At 43.4% G+C, this 26,865-nt stretch overlaps 1 protein-coding gene across 1 annotated transcript in view; it reads left to right on the forward strand.

The window, feature by feature from the left end:
• Positions 1-26,865, forward strand: part of RALGAPA2 (Ral GTPase activating protein catalytic subunit alpha 2) — a 281,692-nt gene that overhangs the window by 54,489 nt on the left and 200,338 nt on the right. The window contains exons 5-11 of the mRNA XM_060031295.1: positions 2,476-2,519; positions 5,115-5,292; positions 6,151-6,266; positions 9,444-9,582; positions 11,244-11,443; positions 18,515-18,745; positions 26,450-26,617. Of these exons, the coding sequence (XP_059887278.1) occupies positions 2,476-2,519; positions 5,115-5,292; positions 6,151-6,266; positions 9,444-9,582; positions 11,244-11,443; positions 18,515-18,745; positions 26,450-26,617 (1,076 nt within the window). The remainder of the gene's footprint in view (positions 1-2,475; positions 2,520-5,114; positions 5,293-6,150; positions 6,267-9,443; positions 9,583-11,243; positions 11,444-18,514; positions 18,746-26,449; positions 26,618-26,865) is intronic.

Here is a 26,865-nt window from a genome sequence, read left to right on the forward strand (position 1 = left end):
TTTTTGAAATTAAAATGAAACTGATTTCATAATGGTAAAGTAAAAGTAGAAATATCTTTGTGAACTTAGGGTCTTTAAGAAATACTTAACGTGACCAGGGAAGGCTCTCATCACCAATTCTCATGTTGAAAGCCTCTGACATGTGCCTGCGCTGCACGCATTTTTCTTTCTAACGTTGATCTTATTTAAAAAGAGGTCCTTAGAGAATAGCTGATGCCCTGTCTTCCGGGGGGAATGTGCTTCGCATGTACCAGACACTGTTCTAAGCATGTATATGAACTCATTTAAACCTCATTACAGTGCTCTCTGGTAGGCGCTGTTATTATCCCATTTTACAGATGAGAAAACTCAGGCATGGTGAAAGTAAGTAAGTGACCCAGGTTACACAGTAAGCACAGAACCTAGGTTTGAACCCTAGCAGTCTGGCTCCTGAATCTGGCTTGCAACTGCTAAGCTGCACTGCCTCACACATCTGAGAGTTTCTGAATACAGCAGGATGGAATAGATCAAATATATATATATTAGTTTTCTATTGCTGCTGTGACGAATTAACAGAATCATTTCAAAAAGTAGGGTACTGTTGACAGATATGGGCCATAGATTCTCTATGTCTCTTTGTAAAGTCTGTCCTTTTCCTATGTATTTTCTCCTCCCTGTGTAGGGAAGTGTGGATATAGGCAACTATGGGTAGGCTGAGAGTTTAAAATAAAAATGTTGAGCCCATTTCAAGAAGGGGAAGGAAGGACTGACAGCCCCGCCGTGGTCACACACAATGAGCAGGAGAAAATGTTTCTGAGAATGTGTTGCAAGATGATGGATTTGCCGGATGTCTGGGGAGAGAGCTGTGCAGACTTTATCCCGAGTCTCCCGGGAGGTGAGGTTCTGCCGGCTCTGCCAAGCCTTGGGAGGTCCACATGGGCATAATGGAGCAAATACTAAGCTGAGGCAGAGTGGACTCGGTCCAAGGATGTTTGAACAGGGAGGCGAGGGACGAGGACCAGGTGGAGGACAGGTGTGGGATAAGTAGTCCCGTGAGCACAGGCACTCAGGGCTCGGCTGTGAGAGAGCCCAGCCTAGTCAATGCTGACTCTGGACCCCAAATCACTAGACGTGCTTTGGTGACAGATGTGGAGGGAAGTGGGCGTTTTAACTTCCTACTTCATCACAAACCATTAGTAATTCAGTGCTGCAACCTAGTCACGACGATGGTGAGTTCCCACCGAGCCCAGCATTAGGTGTTATCAACAGTACAGCAGATGGCTGTACAAGGTTCCTTCAGAAAGCCAATGATTTCATTCCAGGTAATGAATTCCTAAAGTGTATGCATTTAACTGACATACGTGTATCTGTCCACATAGATATAACCTGTAGCAGTTGTCGAGGCACTGGCTCTATTTCTTCAAAATATGTTGGTAGTGTAAAGTGACTTGATATCCAGTTTTAAAACATTGCACAAAACTTTCCATCAGGAAATCTAAATAATTTTTTTTTCTCATAAAAATTGGGAAAAAAGGTTCTCTCGCTTAAGACTTCCAATTTATTTTTATTTTAAAAGATTACTTCCAGGGCTTCCCTGGTGGCGCAGTGGTTGAGAGTCCGCCTGCTGATGCAGGGGACACGGGTGCATGCCCCGGTCCGGGAAGATCCCACATGCCGCGGAGCGGCTGGGCCCGTGAGCCATGGCCACTGAGCCTGAGCGTCCGGAGCCTGTGCTCCGCAACGGGAGAGGCCACAACAGTGAGAGGCCCGCGTACTGCAAAAAAAAGGAAAAACAAAAAAAGATTACTTCCTTTTTGAGGTTGAGATCTCATTTAGGGGCTGCATGTGATACTGAGGTGTGGTTGCCAAGCCATCTCTATGCTAAAGGCATGAACACATCTAGCGAGTAATAGGTACTATGTCTCCGTCCTCATGAGGGAGACTTCTCCCCCAAGTGGGCTGCAGCACCAGCTGGTGTAGTTCTGTGGAAACCTTGAATTCCTCTCCTCAACAGTGACCTAAGTGCTCTGCTAGATGATTTATTGATGGACAGAACCCATAAATGTGGTTGTCATTGCAAAGAGAGAGACATGCTGTCCTGAATATTTGCAAAATGGTCTTGTAAAAATGTTTTGTGAGTGGTAGTTTTATATTATGTTTTCCTTTAGAGATTTAAAGAAATCATTCATTTTGTGCCTGACAGAGACATTTGCACATAATCCACTGTGGGCATCTGGGTTACCTTAATATCAATCACTTTGACTCTTTTAAAAGAATTTTGAAGAGGTTCATACTTAAAGTATTTTTATCCTAACAACATCTCTCCTTCTCTGACATTGCTTTGCTTCTGAAGGTCAGCCTTCTTTCCTTTTATTTTTTAAAAATGATATCTTTTGTCATAAGTACACTTTTTCTTTCTAAAACTAATTTTTAAAAAATAGGTCTTAGATATGCATTCACATACTCCATTTCTAATTCATTGTTTTAAACTTTCAGGCTCAACGTTAAAGAAGCTTCTACACACTGGAAATTCTATTAAGGTATTTATTTTAGATGAAAGTGTAATGGCTTTTTTCATTACTCTTAAACTTATTCATGCCATAAAGTGACAAAATTAGGCCATTTTGAAAAAAAAAATCTTTAAAAGCCATTTAACTTAATTTTTATTTTAATTGAGAAATGATATGACAAATATTGTTAGAGTTTTTATACTTACATCATAATTTATTGTGCTAGACATTTTAAACATTAGTAGGAGAAAGTGGCTTGGCATTCGGAGTTTGGAATCCTGCGTTCTAATTTCGATTCTGCCGTGTGCAGCCGGGGCACCACCGGCGAGGTGCTGACTGCTTCAGCTGTATCATCAGAAAAGAGAAGTTGAACCAGATCCTCCCTAAGCTTCAGAGCTAATGTGCCTGATTCTGTTCACCCCAGTAATCTTGTTGTTAAAAATTATAGTTGTCTCTCAATTATTTTTTTCTATTTTTTTTTTGCGGTACGCGGGCCTGTCACTGTTGTGGCCTCTCCCATTGCGGAGCACAGGCTCCGGACGCGCAGGCTCAGCGGCCATGGCTCACGGGCCCAGCCGCTCCGCGGCATGTGGGATCTTCCCGGACCGGGGCACGAACCTGTGTCCCCTACATCGACAGGTGGACTCTCAACCACTGCGCCACCAGGGAAGCCCTATATTTTGCTCTTTTTGAGAACACTTGTGGGGAAAAAGAGCAGCAGAGGCTGACTCTTGAATGTTTATTTGCAGCGGATTGATCTTGTAATTTAGGTTAAAATTGGCTTATTTTATAATGAATGTGCCTTTTATAAAAGTATACCATTTGATGCTGGAATAAGATGACCCTAAAACGTAAGTGGCAAAAGAAGCCAGCCTGGGATGTATGTTTTATGGAAGATAATTCACTTCATAGCTATTTAATTTATGTGCGTGCCTTTAATAAGCTAATACATTTTTGGTTTTATATCAGTTTGGTTTTATATCAGTTTATATTAGCCACTCAAACTGGATAGGTTCACTCTCTCTTACCTGTTGGAAAAAAGAGATGAGCTGTCCCTAGTTTCGTGACTGTTCCATATTTTGTCCCTCCTATTTTAATGAATGGTCTTATAGCTAAAACTTACCAACTTATCTTCTGTTTATTATTGGACTTATTTATATTTAATTATCTTAATGCAGTTAACATAAAAAATTGGAGATTTGTGATCGGAGTATGTAGAAAATTTTCTCTTGTTAAATTTGATATAATTTGGTTAGCTATACATAGAGCCCTGTCATTTTTTGTTGGGTGCTGAATAGCATTATGTATTCAGCATCGTCACCGCTCATCTTACCTGCTGGGCAGGTGTGAGCGGCTGAGCAGAGCAGAGCAGAGCAGTGCTGAGTCCAGGGCATGTCTGGAAGGGTGTCATGGGATCAGTGTTGATGGGGTATCTGTCTTGGTGTATTTGATTTCTCTGGGGGGTCAGCCAAGCTTTTCTCTCTCCCTCTCTCCCTCTCTCCCTCTCTCCCTCTCTCCCTCTCTCCCTCTCTCCCTCTCTCCCTCTCTCCCTCTCTCCCTCTCTCCCTCTCTCCCTCCCTCCCTCCCTCCCTCCCTCCCTCCTTCCCTCCCTCCCTCCTTCCCTCCCTCCCTCCCTCTCTTCCTTCCTGTCTCTCCTCCTCCTCTTACCTTTCCTGCAGAGCCTGGGGCTTGGCTTGAACACTTGCTGTGGAGGAATCAGCACCACTTTGGTGTCACTGAAAGGAGATCAGGCAGCCCCTCAGTTACCTGTATTTGGAGCTCACTACGTCTTTCAGCTGCGTCTGACATTTTTTTCATCTCCTTTGCTTATTTAACCTCTTTTATTGACATCATCTTCCCAGCGATTTAGGAATATAAAAATGGACTTACCTGTGTTTATGAATTCTAGGAATGGGAAGTTGAAAGTAAGTGCAGAGGAGGAAAAAGGGCACGTCTGCCTATATTGATATTTTCTACAGATGATGCCAACGATTTGGCGCATGGCAAAGGGTAGGAGAGAATAGAGTAGGGACACAGACAGGGGAGCCAGGTCTTCAGGGTCTATTCAGCTCTAAGTGTTCTGATTTTCAAGAACATCATACATGTGCATAATGTAGTGACATGACAAAAATTCTATCCAAAGCACAGTGTAAGTTTGGAGGACGATTCTCTTTGCATTGTTTTCATGAGTATTCAAGCATTGACGGTATGGATGCTGTTGCCATGAAGAATGAAATACTGCTTATAGGAAATGCTTAGGTAGCACTTATGTGAGCTGGGCAGTTCTAACTCACTTCACCCCATACCAGCACTTTGTGGTAAACTCTGTTATCATCCCTGTTTTACAGATGGGGGCGACGAGGCACAGAGGAGTTAAGTGGTCCTCCACGGCTCACAGCTAAAGCTAGAAAGTGGCTGAGGCTGCACTGGGGCTCAGGCACTCTGGCCCTCGTGCTGGGTTGCAGTGCCCTTGCTTCCTGGTCACTCAGGGAAGGACTTGGTGCAGGACTTCAGTAATGCTTTTAGCTTCTAGTTTATTTTCCCCCAGAACCAATGCTACATTGCAATGCATTCCTACAAATACATGTACGTATTCACTTTTGTTGCCTTTGATATTGTTTCTAGATAAGATGTGAAGGAATCAGGCTGTTTCTCCTGTGGCTCCAAGCACTTCAGACAAACTGTGCAGAAGAGCAGGTGCTGATCTTTGCTTGCCTGGTGCCCGGTTTCCCAGCCATCATGTCGTCCAGGGGCCCCTGTACACTGGAGACACTCATCAATCCCGGCCCCAGCGCAGCTGACGGTGAGCGATGGTGGCACATCTTACAGGTGGAAACAACCCTCCAAGTTGCGTTGAGGAATTCCTTGGTCTGTCCTTTTCCTGAATAGAAACCTTGGTTTCATAGATGGGTAGTCATGTTTTGTACTCACAGTAGATTCTTACAAACATTAGAACTGACAGAGTTGGAGCCTGTTTTATATGAAATGATGACAGGAGAAATTTACTGGAGTGGTGGAAACAGGAACGGAAGGGAGGGGATGGCTGTTGGCAGGAGCAGAGACGCATGGTACGTCCGGAGTGAGTGCTTTTGTTGCTGTTAATGAGATTTAAATCCGCCTCCCAAACTGCTGCCTGTTGCCCTCATCGCGATTGTTCTATAAGTGGGCGTTCATCTGCTCCCCCAGGCTCTTCGTTGCCAGCTGTGTATTTTCATGCAGCATTCATGGAAGGGCAGTGGTGGCCTCACCGGACTATTAATGCCAGCCGTTTGTGCCCAGTGAGTTTTCAAGGAACTTGCTCATTAGGGCCACTGATTTATTACTGCCTATCACTTTATTGCCCAGTGACAGGTATTTGATCTTGGGCTGGCCAGAGCAGAATGTGAAAGGGAAAAGAATGGTCCAGTGAGGGAGGTGGCTTCATGGGCCTCTGTCCCCTGTGTCAGATGGGCCTGGCCTGAAGTGTGAGCAGTTCCAGTGGTTGGTACATATATTTTATTTTATTTTTTTGAAATTTTTATTGGAGTGTAGTTGATTTACAATGTTGTGTTAGTTTCTGCTGTACTGCAAAGTGAGGTACATGTATTTTAATAGAGCTTTTTCAAGCCCTGTTTGAAATTTAACTTTGGTGAAAGAGGTTTCCTTATTTTCCACTCTGCAGCAAAGATATATCCAGAAGAAATCACGCCACTCCTGCCAGCCATATCAGGGGAAAAGATCACTGAGGACCAAACATGCTTTTTTCTTCAAATACTGTTGAAATATATGGTTACTCAGGTATGAGTAAAATTGTGGATAATTCAGTGATGGTCGGATTCTCAGTAGGAAAGAGAAAACATTGCCTCTTTTCTTCCTCTTTGTTCATATTTTATATTTTTGCTTTTTCTTTGAGGTGATTTTATTTGGTATTTCACTAAACATAGAATGCGTGCCAGGACACTTCAGCAGAGACCAGGCCTACATACTAGTATGTGTGTGTATGTGTGCGTAAAGGACGCAGTTCCATCCTCCATCCGTCTCCTTTACTTTCATATGGTTTCACATTATTCACACAGAACACTTCACTTATGACACTTCTGCTCACCAAACGTGTGGGATTTGAATCACCTAGTAATTCTCTGCGACACTAGCCGGGTGTCTTAACAATTTAACTCACTTCCGACACTCTCTACCGGGAGGTGGCCTCAGGTCTCACAGGAAAGGACTCAGTCCTCTAATGTGCCCCCACCCCACCAGATGCCAGTCGCAGGGAGTCGGTCCCCAGGTTGCCCACGACTTCTGTCCAATCTGCCTACAAATCAGAGGTTCACATGACTCACTCCTCAGGTTCAATTCATTTTCTGAGTGGCTCACAGAACTCCGGGAAACATTGATTTACATTTCCCAGTTTATGAAAGGATATGATAGAGGACACGGGTGAACAACCAGATGAAGACACACACAGGGTGAGGTCTGGGGGCATCCGGGGTGTAGGGGCTTCTGTCCCTGTGGATGGGGGTGCGTTCCCCTCCTGGAGTGTCCATGTGTTCAGCCTGGACACTCCCTGAAACCCAGGCTGTTGGGATTTTTCTGGCAGCTTCTTCACGGGGACATGATCAATTATTAACTCCATTTCCAGCCCCCCTCCCGCCTCTGGAACAATGGGGCAGGGGGCGGGGAGAGGTTGAAAATTCCAAGCTTCAGACCGAGGCTTGTCCTCCTGGTGACCAGCCCCGTCCAGGAGCCCCTTCAGAGTTTCCTAGAGCTCTTGTCACTTAGAAGTGACCAGGGTGTTAGGGCCTCTGTGCCAGGAGCCAGGGGCAGAGACCAGTATAGGTATTTCTGTTATCTCAGAGTATCTGATGATTTTTGTCTGTTTGCTCCTTTCCTGCCCCTGTTGGTGGGAGGATGGGGGAGGAGCAAGCCTGAGGCTGACCGGGCGGGTCCGGAATGATTGGGCAGAGCGGGCAGGGGTCCTGGAAGGAAACCCGTGGAATGATCTCATCCTGCCGTCAGCACAGCCTGCCTTATGGCACGTGGTCCTTTCTCAGAAATTTACCAGCTGAACACAGAACTAAACTAGGGGATTTATGTCTCTTGGTCTGTATTTCTGAACAGTGATGAGGTTTGGAAAAAGCTACTGCTTCTTTTCTCTCAGCGAACACGTCCCTGGTCCCTGAGCTCCTCCGGGGTGTCGTCCAGGCTCTGCCCTTCCCGTCACAACCTGGCTTGTTGACGTGTAATCTCTGCCGTGTCCGCTTCCTCACCCAATGGGCCTTTGACACCCGCTGTCGCCTGCCTCTGCCCCGTCACCGCGAAATCAGGGACCCGGGATGCACAGGGTTCTAGTGTCAGGTCCAGAGAAGGACACTTGAGTGTTTGTCGTCCTTGACCTTCCGGGTGATTCCAGGGGACCCCCTTCTTTGTCAGGGTCTCTCCTCCTGTGATGCTTCCCCTCCCATCCTTTCCTCCTTTCCACCTTTCTCTAGGAGACTGTGTTTCTCACTGCCCTTTCTGCCCACCATGTCCCACGGGGCGACCTTGTGTGCTCTCCTCTCCCCGATTCCTTTAGCAGCACCGCAGGCACAGGACTCCCACATCCTGAGCGCCTGGCCTGGGTTCTGTCGCCGTCGGGGAGCCCCATGTCCTAGCTGTGCGGCCCCTCCTGCACGCCTCTCAGCCCCATATGTCAGGAGTGGTTGGGTCGGGCTTTCCATCCATCCCAGGAGAGCAGCAGAATAGCCAGAACCCGGATGTGCTGGGGGACTTGGGTTTCATTCTAGACGTGTGACCTCAGATGAGTCCTGTAGCCCCTGGGACCCCATCAGAGGAAGGATTGGTAGAGGGTGGAGGTGACCCCCCTCCACTGTGTGCAGGATTGTGTGTGCGTGTCCGCCCGCCCCCTCCCTCCCTCGGCCTGTTGGGTGGGTGGGTCCTCGGAGCAGAGCTTCGCCCTTGCCTCACCCCGGGGGGCTTCTGACAGGTGGGAGACATGGGCCCCTCTGCCCCAGGTCGGCCACGGCCCCTCCTCCCTGGACCGCAGGTGCCCCGGGGGGGCCGAGTCAGGAAGGTGTCGGGAAGCTCTGCTGTAGAGCGCGCTGTGGTCTCACAAGCGTGACGGCCAGTGGCAAGCATTCTCTAAGGGCCTGTTCACGCCACGTTTCCCTCAGTCGTGGGAGGACCCCCACCCCGCTCCGTCACCATCTGGGCTCCTGGCCTGTGTGGGCCCCTCCCTGCGGGGGAGCTGTTTGCAGTGCTCCCACTGGGGGATGCGGCACTGGTTATTTGAGGGGGAAACAGTGTCTTGACACTGTGAAAGGGTTAAACTTAATCAGTAGCTGGGCTGGCAGGCCAGGTTTATCCCAGCCTGTGGATTGCTCTATTTTTTTACTTGAAATACAGTTGCTTTACGATACTGTGTTAGTTTCACAGTAGTGCTGTGAAGTGATTCAGTTATACGTGTAGCCTATGGATTGCTTTTCATGCCCTTTCCAAGATTCCATAGCTTTGTGTTTTGATAATGATTTTGCATGTAGGTAACATTGGATGAAATTCTTGCAAGGGATTGTTTCCTTAATTCTTGTTTACTGTAAGTGGCCTTTTTTGAATTAAAAAAAAACACCTGATTACTTCTGACAGAACATTTTAAGGGCACAAAGAACATTAAATCATTACAGACAACATGTAGAAAAAAATATGGGCATGATGTAGTAGGACAAGTTTAAAAAGATAGGTATTATTGTTTTATTTTTTTGAATATCCGGTAAAAATTCTGTTTTTAACCTAGTTACTGTTTTGTTTTGAAGTATTCCTTCTTGTCATCTTTTGAGTTTTAAGATGTTATTACATAATTGTCACTATTTCTCACGTTTTTTATTTAGGATAGGGATTTTAATAACATAGCAGCATTTCAGTTGAGTGTTCACTAACCTGAAATGTAACTATATATATGTTTTTCCCATGTGTTATCTGAAGGCCGCAAGCTTGGAGTGGAAGCACAAGGAGAATCAAGAGACTGGTTTTAAATTTCTTTTTACATTGTTTAGAAAGTATTACCTTCCTCATTTGTTTCCATCATTTACCAAGTTAACGAACATCTACAAGCCTGTGCTTGGTAAGTACTGAGTGGGCTGTGTGTCCCGCCTCTTCCAAAGTGGACTTTGATTATTTTTAAATAAAATAATCATTCTTTCTCATGTTTAGTGATAACTTTGTTGTAAGAAGTTTACGGTTTCCTAATGAATGATTTTAACTATTTGTACAAACTAAGATTTACCTCAGTTCACAGCAATAAAGGGAATCTGTGGCTCCGGTACTTAGAAGTAATTTGATATATATCCTGGTATTTTTGGTGTCATTACATTTAATAAAATTTTTAACGTAAAAAAATCCTGAATTTCCTGAAGTGTACTCTTACGGGTGGTGGGGTGTGGAGACCCCAGACCTTGCCCAGGGATGAGGCCAGCACAGGCCACAGAGCTGCCCTCAGTATGACTTTTTCAGCACTGGATCCTTCATCCAGCAGGTGCTACTCACAGCTTCTAACGGAGGGACAGATGTTTGGGTGACTGGGGAACCGAGGGACGGTGAGCCCCCGAGAGATAGGAAACGTAAGGGATTTCTAATTTAGCTTCCAGGGTTTTCCTTCTATAAGAGGTGAGGACGCATAGGACAGAAGCATCCCTTGCAGTGGTGGCGGAGGGAGTGGGGTGGTGGACAAATCTTTCTCTCCCTATTATTTTAAAATGAGTGAAAACAGTTCAAATAAATGATCAAGAACAGTTTTGGAAGAGAAAAGGTCACAACAGCCGTTAACACATCTGGGGAGTGTGGACAGCTAATTCAGTTACCTTTGGGTGTCTCTGTGTTCACCCACACACCTGGGCAAGGAGAAGCAGCTGAAGCTCGGCTCACTTGGAAAGTGGTAGAAGTGCTGACTTTTAGTGGTACCAGGGTATGTATTTTGTTAGCTATATATTTGTGGGTAACTTTTTCAAAAATTGTTTCTGATTTTATAAGTCCTCCATTTCATTGTAGAAAACATAGTGTATTGTTACTATCCTTAGATTAAAAGGGATTTGTTGAGAACTTTTCTGCCGCAGGTATTTCTGTAAGAGAGTTGAACTTAGAGCAAATGGTATCTCAGATTCAATACCATATCATTTTCATATTAATTATGGTATTTAAAGAATAAGAAGTGGACTTCTTATTAATTCTTCGGAAATGGTGGTGTCTGATATCTCCAAGATGAAACATGACTGTCTGAATTCTTTTAGACATAAAGTAGATTATACTAATTCTATGTCTTTGGATGCATCTAAAGGGAGAAGGATATAAAACTAAAGATTGATAGATTTGATCAGTGTAACGTTAGGTGATAAAATACCTAATGCAATAAAAAATGTCTATATATGCTTTTACACCTATTCTAGTCATAAAATAAGATTAAATTAGTTATATGTGAAAAGATTTTCACGATTGTAATCTCACGTAATTTCTCAAATTCGTTAAAAAGAGTTATGACCTTTGTTTTTCCACAGCTGCCTACATAGTTGTATGTAGATAATAGCAACCACCACCCCGCGTTGGTCAGACTGCAAGGCAGACCCAGAGACGAGCCTACCAGAAGATGCCATTTTTAATCACTTGGGTTTTTAAATCTCAGCTGCTGTTAAACAACCAGATATATGTCTATTTAATTAGAAACTGAAACATTTGTAGGGTTACATGATGTTAAGACTCACTAACCTGATCATGTGTTCTTTTGTCTTGCAGACATCCCCCACTTGAGACCAAAGCCCGTGTATGTTGCTACAACTCGAGACAGTGAGAACACTTACAGCACAAAAACCCCATACATGGCAGCTCGAGTTGTTTTTATTAAGTGGATCGTGACTTTCTTTTTGGAAAAAAAGTATCTAACTGCAACACAAAACGCTAAGAATGGAGTTGATGTATTGCCCAAAATCATTCAGGTATGTCATTCATCACTTTTTGTCTTTCAATTCTGGTGTCATAACCTATACTAACACCAAAGTAATTGACTGTCAGGGTTATTGGCTCTCACAGGTTGTTGGTCATAGGGACTCAATTTACTGGTTCCTCTGTCTGTACTGCTGAGGTCTCAGAGGAAGCCGTGAGTTGGAAGCACTTGCTGTGCTCTGTTGGTGTTGCCATGACAAGGCGACCCTGGGGCCGAGGGAGGCCTTCTGAGCAGGTGGCTGACCTGTGCGCTCCTGGCTCCCTCTCACCTCCCGTGCTTCACTCGGGCCCCAGTGACCTTGAGCATGACGCCGAGGGCCTCTCTTGCCTTGTTCCTCCCAGCCCCAGCAGGGTCCTCAGGAATTGTGAGGTGGTCCATGGAGAGGACCCCTGAGACTGCTAGGATCCCAGGTGCCCTCTGGGATCTCAGGGAGGGAAGGGGTGGGTCAGCAGCTCAGGATTTCGGGTGGTTGTTGAGCCACTGTGGGGTCCCCAGAAGAGAGGGCTGTGTCTCCCTGAGGCCTGGGTGAAGCCGTCTTCTCACCTGGGGGCTGCGGTGCTTCCCTCTCTCAGCGGCATTGGTCAGACACGTGGGGCTTTCCCGGCAGGCTGTGTGGCTTCAGGCCTTTGTGCAGGCAGAGCTGGACCACTTGTGGAAGTCAGAGAGGCCGCTGTGTGGAGGAGTCATGGTTTCGTGTGCTTTGTTTCACTGGCGCCAAGAACAGGGGCAGGAAGTGTGGTCCACTTAGTGCCGGTTGGCTGCTGCTCTGCAGTTCCCAGATGTGTGATGTCGGCCTGGGCTGGAGGGTGCGCTCCCCGAGGGGCACTCAGTACCCTGATGGCAGCGCACCGAGCCGGTCCAGAGCACAGGCTCCGTAATAAGAACAACAAAAGACTCGCTAAAAGAAAGTTTTAAAAACCCTTCAATTTCTGAATTTAAAAATTTAGTAGGTAAACTCTAAATGGTAATGATCACTGCTGAGAACAAAATTGGTTTTCTGACGAAATATCCCACAACACTGATAAAAAAATCAGAGATGGAAATAGAAACTAATAGATAAAACCTTAGGTGCAGACCTACCTTGCAGATATTGTGAGGACAGAAGGAGAAAAGAATGAGAAGTAATAATCGAACGAACAGTAAGAAAAGTTTACCTAAGCTAAAAAAAAAAGTCATGCCTTAAACTGAAAGGGCTTTTGAGTCCCAGGAAGAATTAGCAAAACAGACACCAACCTAAGCAGACATTTGACATCCAGGGATTAAGGAAAAATGCTAGACTTCCAAACAGGAACTGCAGTTATTTCAAAAGAATGACACTGAGATTAGCACCAAATATCTAATGAAATCTGCAGCGCTGGAAGCCAGAGGAAACTGTCTGTCTGTCCCTCGGTCTGTCCCTTTCTCAGAATCTCACTTCATATCACGTACATAAGTACTTGGTCACATTGGTTTAAGGCCTAAGTTGACTTAAGGTCTAAATATAAAAACAAAGTGATAAAGAACTTAGGAAAAAATCTAGGAGAATGTATAAATTTGGGAAGTGGGAGACCACCTTTGGTAGAGATGAAACCCGCAAACCAAAGACTAATCGAGGTTTGACTTTATTTTAAAAAATAGGGCTTCCCTGGTGGCGCAGTGGTTGAGAGTCCACCTGCCGATGCAGGGGACACGGGTTCGTGCCCTGGTCCGGGAAGATCCCACATGCCGTAGAGCGGCTGGGCCCGTGAGCCATGGCCGCTGAGCCTGCGCGTCCGGAGCCTGTGCTCCGCAACGGGAGAGGCCACAACAGTGAGAGGCCCACTCACCGCAAAATAAATAAATAAATAAATAATAAATAGAAAAAGATTTCTAATGTCAAAAGATAACATAAAGCCAGGCCCAAACAATAGACTGTGAAAACATTGGTCACATCATGCCTGTTCATAGTCTCTGCTGTATAAAGAGCACCTATGAATAGACATGAAGACAAATAAGTTAACTGAAAATGGACAAAGGAGGTGAAAGGCAATTCACAGAAGAGGAAATAAAAATGGCCCTGGATCTCTCCAGCAGTCAGGAAAACACAGTTAGTTCTGAGCCACAATGAGAGGCCTTTATTCACCCATCAGGTAGACAAAAGCTAAAAATCCTCAGGTAGACAAAAATCTGTAGGAAATATAAGAAACTCAGTCACACTCTGATAAATTTTTCATGGCGTCTTAATGTGGTTATGCAGGCAATTCAAAACGCTATCGTAGAAAGGATGTAATTTTTCCTGCCTAGTTTCAAAATTTCAGAAAATCATCACCTGTATTTACTGAAAATAAGTTGCTCATTCTTGAAAAATACATTTGGAGGATGAGAAGTAGCAAGACTAGCAAATTAACCACTGCCTCCAGGTTCTAATTTTTTTCCTGTTGACTCTTCACACTTGTGACTCATTTCCTTTTATTATATAGCTAAAAGTGTCATAAGGTTCTGACCTCCTGAGTCGGTTAGGAGAGTTTTAGCACCCTAACAGGAAAAAGGCACCAGAACTCAAACTGTCATATCCATAAAAGAAATGTTTCAGTCTCATAAAAGAGCAGCTCAAGGTGAGGATGGCCGAGGCTGTGGCTGGTGCCTGCCCTCTCCCTTGTTCTCTCCTTCGCCCTTTCCCTCTGCTCCTCCCTGAAGGTTGCAGCAGCAGCTGGGACCCTGCTTTCCTAGTTCATGTTTAAAGACAGTCCAGAAGTGCAGAGCCCTTCCCTTTTGTCTTTGGGGAACAATTTAGGTTACCTGTGTGCTCTGAGGACAAAAATAAGTTGCTGATTGGTTCAGATCTGGGGATGTGAACAGCCCAGGGGGGCGGTGACCAGCTTCCAGGAAGCAGAAGGCTCCCCTGGTGCCGGGGCTCAGCTTCCTGTGAGGCAGGTGCGCTGCATGCGAGGGGTGAGGTGCCGAGCACTGGGGTTCCATGAGGGGGGAAGGGATGCTGGGCAGACACCATCCAGGCCCACGGCTACTGTGCCCTGAAGGTGGCCATGCCCAAACATGGCCACTGCCGTGGTCCAGGCTGTTAAGACACCTTGCAGTCAGTTGTTATGTTAGTTTCCTGCTGCTACTGTAGCTAATCACCACAAATGTGTTGTCTTACAGCTCTGGAAGCCAGAAAGCCAGAACCGGTCTCAGTGGGCTAAAATCAAGGTGTGGGCAGCTCTGTGTTCCCTCTGGAGGTTCTGGGGCGGGGAGGGGGTCCATGCTCTTGCCTTACCTGGCCTCCAGAGGCTGCTGCATTCCCCAGCTCACCGCCCCTCCTCACATCATTTCTCCCTCTATTTCCATCTTCACATCACCTTCTCTGTGTCTGCTCTTCCTGCCTCCTTGTGGGTCCTTGTGGTTACATTGGGACCACCCAAGTAATTCAGGGTCCTCTCCCTATCTCAAAATCCCTAATTTAGTCACATCTGCTCAGGCCCTTCTGCCACGTAAGGCAGCGCAGTCAAAGGTTCCGGGATTCCGGGCGCGTAGACATCTTGGTCATTATTCAGCCGACCTGTCTCCTTGTGTTTCCGTTTCTGCCTTACAATTCTGTTTTCCCTCTCATCTCACGTGTGTCTACTGTATGTTCTGCTCCTCATTTACATCATACAGGAGAAAAAGCAGTTTAAACAACTGAATATTAAATTTTGGAAATGGAGTTGCAGGAATAAAAGCACATGTAATTGTATTTATCTCCTGAAAGTTTTTGTTTGGAGTTTCAAGTTTAATATAATTTTACCCGTGTAAAGTGAACATCACTGTCTAAGTCAGGTGATCCAGAATCTCTTTTCAAAGAAAGTACTGCTCTATAAAAGCCCTTTTAAACAATATTTTAAATGCTGCTTCCAAATAGAGTTCACACTTTTGCCACTATTACTGTGTTAAAGGTCATGTATGGGGGTTTTTGTGTGTGTGTTTTTCCAAAGTGAATTTACTTCCTTTTGATCTAGAACTAATAACTTTGAAAGTATTTTTCACCAGGGAGGAAAGGAATTAGCTCACTTAGCCCTCGGAGAATGTGGTTTGACAGATATTCTTGTTTGGTGGCATCATTCATGGGAGAGCGAGAATACGGTTACCTGGAAATCTGGTACCATGTTGGCAACAATGACCACAAATCCCCCTTTCAAACCTGAACATTCTTGGTGCTTCATCTCAGCCGAAAGTGTTTTCAGTGAACTATTATTTATTCCTTTCTAATTCATTTTTGTATGATATAGAAGTACTCCAGCGCGTATTAGAGGAAGCGGAGTCGTGATTTTAAAATTTCAGTAGCACATTAATTAAGCATTAAAACCCAAAGAAGTCCATGAGGGAATGAAAAAGAGTGTCCGATACTAAGACAGTTGATCGCACTTATTTGTATGATAACTCTTTAGTTACAGTGTTAAAGTACCACTTTTACTAATTCTGAGCCAGCCCTTCAGTAATGATTCATGGGCTATGGGTTTCCCGAAATTGTTGTATCTTATGGGGTGAACAGTTAGAAAAGGTGAATCACACAACTTGACACCCCTGGGGAAGCTTGTATATCACACAGACCCACCTGTCTGTTGACTGCCACTCTAGTGCTCTGTGTTCTTACTTCTATCAAGGCAAGCGTAGGCTGCCTCCAACCCCGTGGGCAAATCATGACGGGGAATTGAGTGGCATCAGGCATCACCAGCAGAACGGCAGCTGCATCCTCGTTTCACACCTGCTTTGTGCGTGTCCTCATCTGGCCTGACCCTGAGGGTGAGCAAGTCTCAGTATGAGCCATGGGTTGAGAGGAAACCAGGGTGGGGAGGGGAGGGATTAAGTGGAGCCTGTATCATGCAATTTCCTGAGCCCTAACAGCACAGACCTAGTCCAAGCAGATATGTCTGCTTCACTGGCTAAGCCTTCATCATATGGCAAAGAGGTAAAAAGCATCTTTATATTTACCACCAGAATCAACTAATACTAAATTATAGTTGAGAATTCCAGCTTGATTGTAGTGGGCAGAAAATGGACCTCTGTCTGTAGTTCATTCGTATTCATGCTTTTATTGTTAATCTTCAGAAAAGAGGCAAGAAATGATTAAGCTTGAATTACCAGTTTGTTTCCACTCTCATCACTTACTATAATTATAAATGTCTGTTAAATCATACAGATGTTTTTGGAAAGCAGCCTTTTGCTGGTGTGAACTAGTGGAGGCTGAGAAAAGCACTGTTTTATCAAGAGTAGTTTTCAATTTATGACATGATGGGAAGTTCATCTGTGTTATCATTATGTTCTATTTGGATCACAGAGCTCACTTTTTAAAAACAATTTGGTGCCTTTAAACATAATTCTTTATGTACATGATTTTAGTTATCTAATTGCTGTGTTATCTAATTCGTTATCTAAGGACCTCAAAATGGAGTGGCTTAAAACAACCACCCTTTAATCATATTACTTATTTCCCTTTCTGGGTCAGGAATTTGGGTGGGATTTGGTTGGACAATTTGTGTACTTCATGTGGCATTAGCTGAGGTCAGTGGGCGGTGGTCAGTGGCTGGCTGGTCCGGAGGGTCCAGGATAACTTCATTCCCGTGCCTGTTACTCTGGTGGGTGCAGCTGGAAGGCTGGGCTCCACTGGGCCTCCCTTTCCACGTAGCCCCTCTAGCGAGGCAGTTGGACTTCTTCCCTGGCCGCTTAGGGCTCCGAGAGCAAAAGTTCACAGAGATGCCAAGCGGGAGTGGTCAGCCTCCTGGGCCCGGGGCCCGAGAAGGCACAGGTCCCCGCCACCCTTCCGTTCTGCTGGTTAACTCTGTCCCCCAGCCAGTGGGGATCCAAAGGAGGGGATGCAGATTTCCCCCTTCTGCAGAGGGAGTGCCAAAGAATTTGTGGCCATTTAAAATTTTCTATGTAAGTATGTGTGTACTTTTTTTTTTTTTGGCCTGTTGGGAAAATGAAAGTTATTGATCAAAAAGTCACAGTTTATTAAACCATAAAGGACATTAGATTTAATCCAACCTCCATGCTTTACAGATTAAAAATGTGTGTATATCAGTAAAAATGAGTAAAATTTTATTTTTCTCTGCAAGGTAGTTGACCCATCGAAAAGATGAAATAATTTCTATAGGGTAGCTCACTGCACAGTGTGGCAGTGCCTTTGATAAGCCACACAGGCTTAATATCCCAGGCATGAAGAGAAAAGTTACTATCAATATAATTTTCTATTAATTTTCTCTAGAGATTATTTCTTGGATATCTGCTTTGCTTTCAAACTGTCCTTGGTAGTTACTGAAGTTATTTTGTACGACTCATTTCTTGTCACTTCTTGTAAAAAATATTCACAGTAGGTAGAATTTTAGTGGTATTTGGGTTATATATTTTTGACACAAAAGAATACTACTACTGTCATTTACAAAGATTGAAGCAAAATTACATGTATCTTGTGTTTGGAGGAAATCTTTAATTCTGGGGGAAATGAGAGCAAAACACAAATTAAACTTTGTGAATGCTTACATAGATTATTTTATTGCTTTGTGCTCCTAAAGCCTCTGAATATTTAAAGTTTTATAAATATTTTAGTTAAGTTTGATCCGAGATTCTGAACATAAAACTCAGATCAAGGTCCTTCTCATAAAATACTCTTTAAAGATATTGACGCTCCTCCGATCAAGGTGTCACTTACTCATGTGAATCAGATGAAGCTTCCCAGCACTGTGGCTGCAAAAAGTCCAGCAAATTTTCAAATCTCTGTGACGGTAGATTAAGTGCTGAAGGGTGGAGACCAGAGGTGAATTCATTTACACGTTAATTTATTCTGTGATTTTACAGATATAAACCAAACGTTTTAGGCTGATAACATTTCGCAGCCTCCCTCCCTGCAATGCTTTTCCCATTAAAATAACTTAGTTGGGGAGGAGGTTAGTTGGTGAATTAGAAAGTGGGTAAGTGCAGGTCCTGGAGTCCCTTGTGCTCCGAGCAGGGCTGCGTTTCAGCTGCTCTTCAACTGCATGGTAACCGGAGTCCCTGAAAACAAGGCAAGCCTTCAGTCTTGCCAGGTGTTCTGGAGTCTGGGAGGATCACTCAGGAGCGGGTGCCTTTCTTGCAGACCGTCGCGGGTGGAGGTGCGGTGCCGGAGCGGGCGCCAGAGCTGGACAGCGGCGGGGCGACCGAGCAGGACAGAAGCCACTCGGACAGCAGCACGTTGTCCGAGCGCCGGCTCAGCAGCTGCAGCGTCTGTGGCGTTGAGGAGGAGCACCGCGCCGTGTACGAGATGGTCCAGCGCATCCTCCTGTCCACGCGTGGCTACATCAACTTCGTGAACGAAGTGTTCCGCCAGGTGAGAGTGTGTGTGTGTGTGTGTGTGTGTGTGTGTGTGTGTGTGTGTGTGTGTGTGGTGACGAAGCTGAAGAGGTTTTTGTTCTTGTTCTTTCACTCACACTACTCCAAGAAATATAATCGATAAGTTGGGCTCCATCACACAACTCCATAATGATTTCTCTAATCCCGCATTTAATGTGTCATGTGGAGGGGTATGATTTGGGCTTTTTGGTAATTTTTAATTTTGTTTTTATGACTTTGGTTTTTGTAAAATTCCTACACGGGGTGGGAAGATTTTTATATTTGAACAAAATCATCCTGCAACTACCTTGTGTTTCCAAAACAAACTTTAAACCCAGAGGGAGGCAGGGAGAAAGCTGTTCCTGAACCCCCCCGCAGCGGGCGCGCGAGCACAGCCGAGACGGCCTGAGGCTGGGTTGTTCCAGGGCTGTAGGAGCTCAGGAGCTGCAGGTTCCTGCACAGCTGGACTTTGCCCACAGAGGCATATATATGGCAGGCACCTCTAGTAGAGGTATTTATGGCCTGAGGGGAAAAAGGAGGCTGGGGAGGGGATTCAGAGGAAGGAAAGGAGCCGAGGCCAAGACTTTGAAATAATTGACCTTTGGTGGAAACTGGCAGGTGAGAAGGTGTCGGGATGAGCAGAAGTGCAGACAAGAAAACAGGTGCAGCAAGGGAGGATGCTGGAGAGGTCAGAGCAGCCGGCGAGCAGCCTGCCCACCGCTGCAGCTGATTCACTGTCTGGACATGTGTGTGACTGGACACGTGTGTGACTGTCACAGTGGGGAGGGAGGTGCTGCTACTGGCATCTAGTGGGAGGGAGCCTGGATGACTTTAAGCATCTGTGGTGCACAGGACAGCATCCCCTCAACCCCCCCGCCCATGACACATGTGCCCACAAGGCAGTAGTGCTGCTGGGCAGAAACCCTCAGCTGCAGCTTCGGACATAGGAAGCAGGACCTTGATGGGGTGAGACAATGACCTGGCACATCGGAGCAGCCGTTGGCCACCTGTGTCTTGGAACCGGTGCCCCGGGAAATGGAGAGCTTGTATGTGATGAGCGGATAGTCACTTAGTCTGTGCCCTGAGCAGAGGGGGAGGCCCTCGGATGGCAGAAACCTGTTGGGGGGAGAAGAGGAGGAGCCTGTTCACACATGAGCGATGCACGTGGACCGCCAAGAGCTTCCCACGGAGGCGAGACCCGCGTGGGGAATGAGGAAACCTTCACCTCTGAGACTTATAGGAAAGAAACATCCACCGAGAGTGACAGTCCCAGCACAATCCACAGCAGTCTGGAGGTTTTACTGTATTTTGTATTTTAATCAATAAAACATTTCTACTTAAGAAAATGGTGAGAAAGTGGCCACAGACAACATGGAACAAGCAAGCATGGCTGTTTTCCCGTAAAACCTTACTTACAGAAATTAAGTGGCAGGCTGCATTTGCATGTGGATCATAGTTTGCTGATCCTGATCTAGAGTAATGTTTTAAACCCTTGGATACAAATACTTAAAATCAGATATCATTAACAAAGCTTCTCAATTTTGCACGAGAGAGAAGTGCTAAATTGATGTGGTTCTACCTGTATTGCGTATTTATTTATTTATTATACACAAAGTTCCACTTGCATCCATTATTGGCATTCCACCCCTGGCAATAGTGTGTTCTAAGTTCTAGATTCAATCAAAATCCTAACTCCAGTGTAAATTCAGTTTTGAAGTAGAAACTGCATCATTGAGGTAACTGCAGACTACTTATGCCTGAAGTTATGAGCCATCTTTGTATCATGAAATTCAAAAACGTTTACATTTTATAATTATTCTTTTTTTTCTTTTTTTTTTGCGGTACGCGGGCCTCTCACTGTTGTGGCCTCTCCCGTTGCGGAGCACAGGCTCCGGACGCGCAGGCTCAGCGGCCATGGCTCACGGGCCCAGGCGCTCCGCGGCATGTGGGATCCTCCCGGACCGGGGCACAAACCCGTGTCCCCTGCATCGGCAGGTGGACTCTCAACCACTGCGCCATCAGGGAAGCCCTATAATTATTCTTAATCAAATATAATTTGAAAGCTTATATGAAATTTCAAATATGATTATTATGCATTGTTAAAATACTGAAATAGAGACATTTGGGAAAAGGGGCATGGGTTTGAACATTGCGTTTTATTGCCCTCTCTTGGTCAATGATGAAGTTTTCTTTTATGGAAGACAAAATGTGACTTCTTTTATAATAATTTCTTTTTTAATTTTAAATTCTTCAGAGACTAAGCCTAAAGGCTGTTAAAGTTTAAAAATGTGCATTCATTCAAGAAGTGCCCGTTTTCAGTGTGGCGTTAAGATGTGTGTGTACGTAACAGAGAACAGCGCAAGAGGCAGGTCAGATGTCCACACGCATGATGTGGGAGCAAAGGCCCACGAGGACCACTGGGGGCTGGGCGGCTCAGGGCAGGGCTGACGGAGCAGTCACCTCAGCCTGGATGGTTCAGTGAGTTGAAGGCGGTGGCCGTAGATGGTTCCTGAGGGAGATGAGGCTTGGCAAGTTTCAAGGCAGTCTCCAGCAGGCAGGCTGGGCGGGTGCAGTGTGTCAGGAGTGCGGTTCTGATCCCTGGGTCACTCCACCAGAAACTTGTCTCCTAACTGCTGTTTTTCAGGCTACCTTATGTGATCATTTGTTGGTCATGAAATCAATGTAGTGGGTCAAGAGCCAGTATTTTTTTAAAAATTAATGAAATAGAGTAAAATAGAACAGACCAAAAAGACTCACAGCACAGTGCATATTGTAAGAATTAGTATTTCCTTGTGAAACTTCTGACTTATTTTTGTGTATACTACATACACAAATGCATATATCCTTATGGAAAATGTCTTACTTAGGTTATGATCTGAAATGAAAGTACTGCTCTAAAGGATGTTTGTTCACTAGGTTGTTTTGTTGGTGGTTTGGTTTTATTTTAAAGAGCAACTTTATTTTTATTAAAAAAAAGATGAATTCATTAGATAAAGATAGTATCTTTCTATAGATATAAGTATAGTGTAGAAAGCCAAAAACAAATCACTCAAACACTGCCATCCAAGTAACTGTTATCAGTGTTAGAAGAGCATCATTCTCGGTATTTCTCTGTGTGTATAGATGGCTGCTGGCCTGGCAGCATGAGAGACCAGCAGAGAGGACAGGGTGAGACAGGATATGAACAGACAGGAAGCAGCCTGGTGGACGGTTAGACAGGAGGGCTTACAGATGAGCTGATAGACATAAACGAACTGGCAGGCAGGCGTAGAACAGACAGGAAGGTGCAGACTGGTCAGCCAGCAGAGGTGGAGATAAGCAGGAAGGTGTAGCCAGACAGGTGGGTGGGTGCAGGTAGACGGGCAGACAGAGGTAGAATTTGGCTGGCAGGGATGGGTAGACAGGCAGGCAGGCAGTCGTGGACAGAAACAGGAGAATTAGACAGAGGTTGACCAAGGTGAAGGCAGGGGCCACGACAGGTGTGTGGAAGTGGCAGGGTTGGGGTGGGGGACCTCAGAATAGCTTTATGACAATGGAACCTTTAATTCTGAGTGAATCTTTAATGCAGTTTTAATGGGTAGTTCTGAATTTTATTTTTACCTGAATTTAACAGAAGAGAAGACAGCAAACCCGAAGGAATTGTTGAAATTCCAGTAAATATTCCTTTACCACAAGAAATATTAATTGCTAGAAGACGTGTCTATAATAAAAAGATTATAATAGCATTAAAATATTGGAATCACTTTTTACCTGCATGTTTTAATGTTAGGTGGCACTTGATTTCTTGTTATGCAACGTGAAGAGCTTAGCAACCTTGTATTTTTTTGAGCCTCCTCTCCCCATCTGCTGATTTCATTATATTATAAATTTATAATATAATGAATATATAAATATGCATTATATTGTAAATTTACATTTGCAGTTGATTTTGGAATCCTGATGGGCAGAGGCATTTAATCTTTGTTCTGTATTTTGACAAATTCGTTCCTCCTGGTGTCCACAGCCCTAAAATACTTGCTTTGATTGACTTTTTGGTTGGTCTCGTTTTGTCACTGAGTGGTGTTTTCAAGTAGTTGTATTGGCAGCTCTATTCCCTGAGTCCTACTTATTTATTTATTGAACTATAGTTGATTTACAATATTGTGTTAGTTTCAGGTATACAGCAAAGTGACTCACTTATATATATATATATATATATATATATATATATAACATATATTACATAGAATATAACATATAGAATATAACACATAGAATATGGAATATAGAATATATATGACATACAGAATATAGAATACAGAAGATATATATTCTTTTTCAGATTCATTTCCATTATAGGTTATTATCAATACAAGATACTGAATGTAGTTCCCTGTGCTATATAGTAAATCCTTGTTGTTTATCTACCTTGAGTCCTTTTGTGATGGATAATGTTTTCTTTTTGCCTTTGCACATGAACAGTAGTTTAGCTGGTTATAATAATTTCAGGTCACTTTCTTCCTCTTAGCAATTTATACATCAAAACTTTTCTAGATAAACAAATCAGAAGAGGCAAGAAAACCTCACAAGGATTTCAGTTATACAATTGAGACTTTAGAATGAATATGTTTAACACGTTTAAAGAAATAAAAGACAAGCTTGAAAATGTTTGCAGAAAACAAGAAACCATAACAGATGACTAAGCAGATATGACTAGGAAGAAAATAGAACTTCTAATGATGAAAAAAATGTAATAATTGAAATATTAAAGGAAAATTTCAATGGGTAGGTTTAATAGCAGATTAGATACAGCTGAAGAGGGAATGCATTTGATGACAGGTCTGAAGAAATTATCCTGAATGCACCTTGGAGAGACAAAGAGAGGAAGAGTATGAGAGATTGAGACGTGGAGGAGAGTGAGAAGGTCTGATATATGTGTTCAGCTCTCTTCTATCCTTGTTATTTTTATTTTTTTGCGGTACGCGGGCCTCTCACTGTTGTGGCCTCTCCCGTTGCGGAGCACAGGCTCTGGACGCGCAGGCTCGGCGGCCATGGCTCACGGGCCCAGCCGCTCTGCGGCAAGTGGGATATTCCCGGACTGGGGCACGAACCCGTGTCCCCTGCATTGGCAGGCGGACTCTCAACCACTGCGCCACCAGGGAAGCCCTATCCTTGTTATTTTTGTCTGCTCTTTTCTCAGCTGAGAAATATCCTACTCTGACTGTGGGTTTGTCTATGTTCACAGTTTATCAGTATTTGATATATATGAATATGAATTTTACTAAGTAAAATTCTTAGTTGCAATACAGATTTAGAATTATTATATGTTCCTTTGAATTGAATCTTTTATCATTAAGAACTTTTTTTTTCTCTAATAATGCCTTTTTTTTTTTTTGCCTCAAAATTGTTCTTGCCTGTTCTGAATATAGCTCTCCAGTTTTCTTTTGGTTAGTATTTTCATGGTGATCTTTTTCTAACTTTTTGCTTTCAACGTTCCCTTTTCATATGTTTTGGATGTCCTCTTATAAATGGCATGTGGTCTTTTTAATAGTTTTTAAAATCCAACCTTATAATCTCCATCTTTTGATTGGAGCATTATTGCATTTACATTTAATGTAACAACTGCTATAATTGTGTTTACATCTACTATCTTTCTACTTTCTGTCTTAATTTTTTCAGACTGATTACATTTAGCATCCTATTTTTCTCCTCTAGATAAGTATTTTTACACTCATTTGTAATACTTTAAGCATTAACAATATGCATCCCTAACTTAAAATCTAGCTAATTTCAACTTTTATCTCTCGGTATGCATTTTAGTTCCATTTACTCCTCCTCAGTTTATATACCACTGTTATGTATGTGTATGCCATTTAATGCCATATTATGAATATATAATATGTATTGTATATACACAAATATATATATACATATACATATATATCATCTCCTTCAGAACTACTATAATTATTTTATCCAGTTTTATTCTTTTTATTCATATATATTCATATATATATATTATTCATTCAGATTTATCCAAATAATTACCATTTTTATTGCACTTTATTTCTTCCCAAATCTCTGACCTGGAATTATTTTCCTTCTGCTTAAAGAATAACTTTTAGTATTTCCCTTAGATTAGGTCTCTTGGTAAAAATGTTCTCATTTTCTTATCTGACAATGTCTTTGTTTTGCTTTTATTTTTGAACTATTTCTTTATGGATGTCAGATTCTACTTCGGCAGCTGTTTTCTTTCTGCACATTGAATATTTTGTTCCATTGGTTTTCGGCTTTCATTGTTTCTTTGAGAAGTTATGCTAAGTTATGTGGTTATTCCTTTGGAAGAAATGTGTCTGTTTTCCCCCTGGCTCCTTTTAAGGTTTTCAGATTGTCTTTGGTTTTCAGCAGTCTTAGTGTAATATACTTTGAATGTATCCTGCTTGTGTTTCTTTGTGATTATTGAATCTGTGGCTTGATGTGTTTTATCATTTTGGGTAAAATTCTCAGCCATTCTATCTTCAGATATTGTTTCTGCTGCTTTTGACTCATTCTTTCCTTCTGCATCTCCAGCCATGGAAAGGATAACCTTTGCATTGAGTTCTCTCTCACCTCTCTTCTGATGGAGCCATCCTTTGTGCTTCATTCTGTATATTTTCATCGGATTTTTTTTTCCAGTTTACTCTTCAGCTACGTCCATCCTACTGTCAGCCATTTACACTGGGCTTTTAATTTGGGTTATTTTATTTTTCAATTTCATATACATCTTTTTCTGATACTTTACCTAGATCTCTTATATGTTTAAATTATTATCTATTTTTAATGTGATTTTATTAATGTTGACTTCTTTTCTCACATTTCTGATTTTTTTATTAATGTGCTATATATCATATTAATCAGACTGTGCAAATAATTTTGGTTTTACTGTGCTTTTATTTTCCTCCAGAGGGGATTTATATTTGCTTTCTGGGAGGAAGGTAATATTGAATTTGGGTTACATAGTTGTCTATGTTTGGATTCTGACCACCTTAAACAAAAATTCTGTGTACAGATGTGTAAGGGGATTCTTTAATGTTAAAAAGTTCACATAAGTATGCATAATGCTACAACTGGCCAGTTGGACAACTGACTCTCAAGAAAAGAAGGGAGGGAAGGAAGGAGGAAAGAAAGAAGGAAGGGAAAGGAAGAAAGAGAAAGGAAAGGACAGGGAAAGGCAAAAAAAGACAAAAGAAAGAAAACAAAAGCCCTGATTGGTAACATTTGCCAACTTCTCTGTTGCCACTACTCCCACTATGGCCAATTCAAGTTACCAAAACAGTGTCACTGAATGTGAACTTGGGAAGAGACATGACAACTGGCTGTACTATAATCTCTACCATCTCATCATCTATTTCTCATTTGTGGGGAAAAGTTCTCAGTTGTACAATTATTATTGTTCATACAGCAAATTAATATATCTCTATAGGTATGCATTTTGGTTATTTTGTGGAAAAAAAAATTGCATTTTGTTTTCTGGCCCAGTTACACAATTGGCCCAATTGAAGCAACTGCCGTAAACACAATTGTCTTTTTTCCTCAGATAAGTTTGGTGTGCACAGGAACATGTGGCCCTGTGTAGTCTGTGTTTCAAAGGAAAGTCTGAGATTGGTGCTGGGTGTTGAAAATGTCTGTTGGGCTCTTTGGTGACCTGAACTTGTGTTAAAGGGAGTTTCTCTTATCATTTTAGGCATTTTTGCTGCCTTCCTGTGACATAGCTGTAACCAGAAAAGTAGTTCAAGTGTACAGAAACTGGATCCTCCAGGACAAACCTGTGTTCATGGAGGAACCAGACATAAAAGAAGTTGCCCAAGAAGATGCTGAAAAATTAGAATTTTCAGAGACTGATAAGAAGCAGGTAATATTTTATCACTTAGTGTTTGAGTTGGGAACATCTGTATTAAAATATAAAGCAAAGTATTCTGCTCCGTCAAAGGTCGCAGTCAGGCCACCTCTTTGTTTTCAGCTCTGTTGCTCTCGGGTTGCTGAGTTCCATGATGAGCGCCTGCTTCAGGGAGGCTGCTTCTGTTCTCTGTTCAAGGTCCTCTGTCACATCCTAAGCTCAGGCTTGGCCACATGTGCGTGGCAGCTTCTTTATTCACTACT

This window comes from Delphinus delphis, chromosome 15 (assembly GCF_949987515.2).
Source record: "Delphinus delphis chromosome 15, mDelDel1.2, whole genome shotgun sequence".
In the NCBI taxonomy this organism is placed as follows: domain Eukaryota; kingdom Metazoa; phylum Chordata; class Mammalia; order Artiodactyla; family Delphinidae; genus Delphinus; species Delphinus delphis.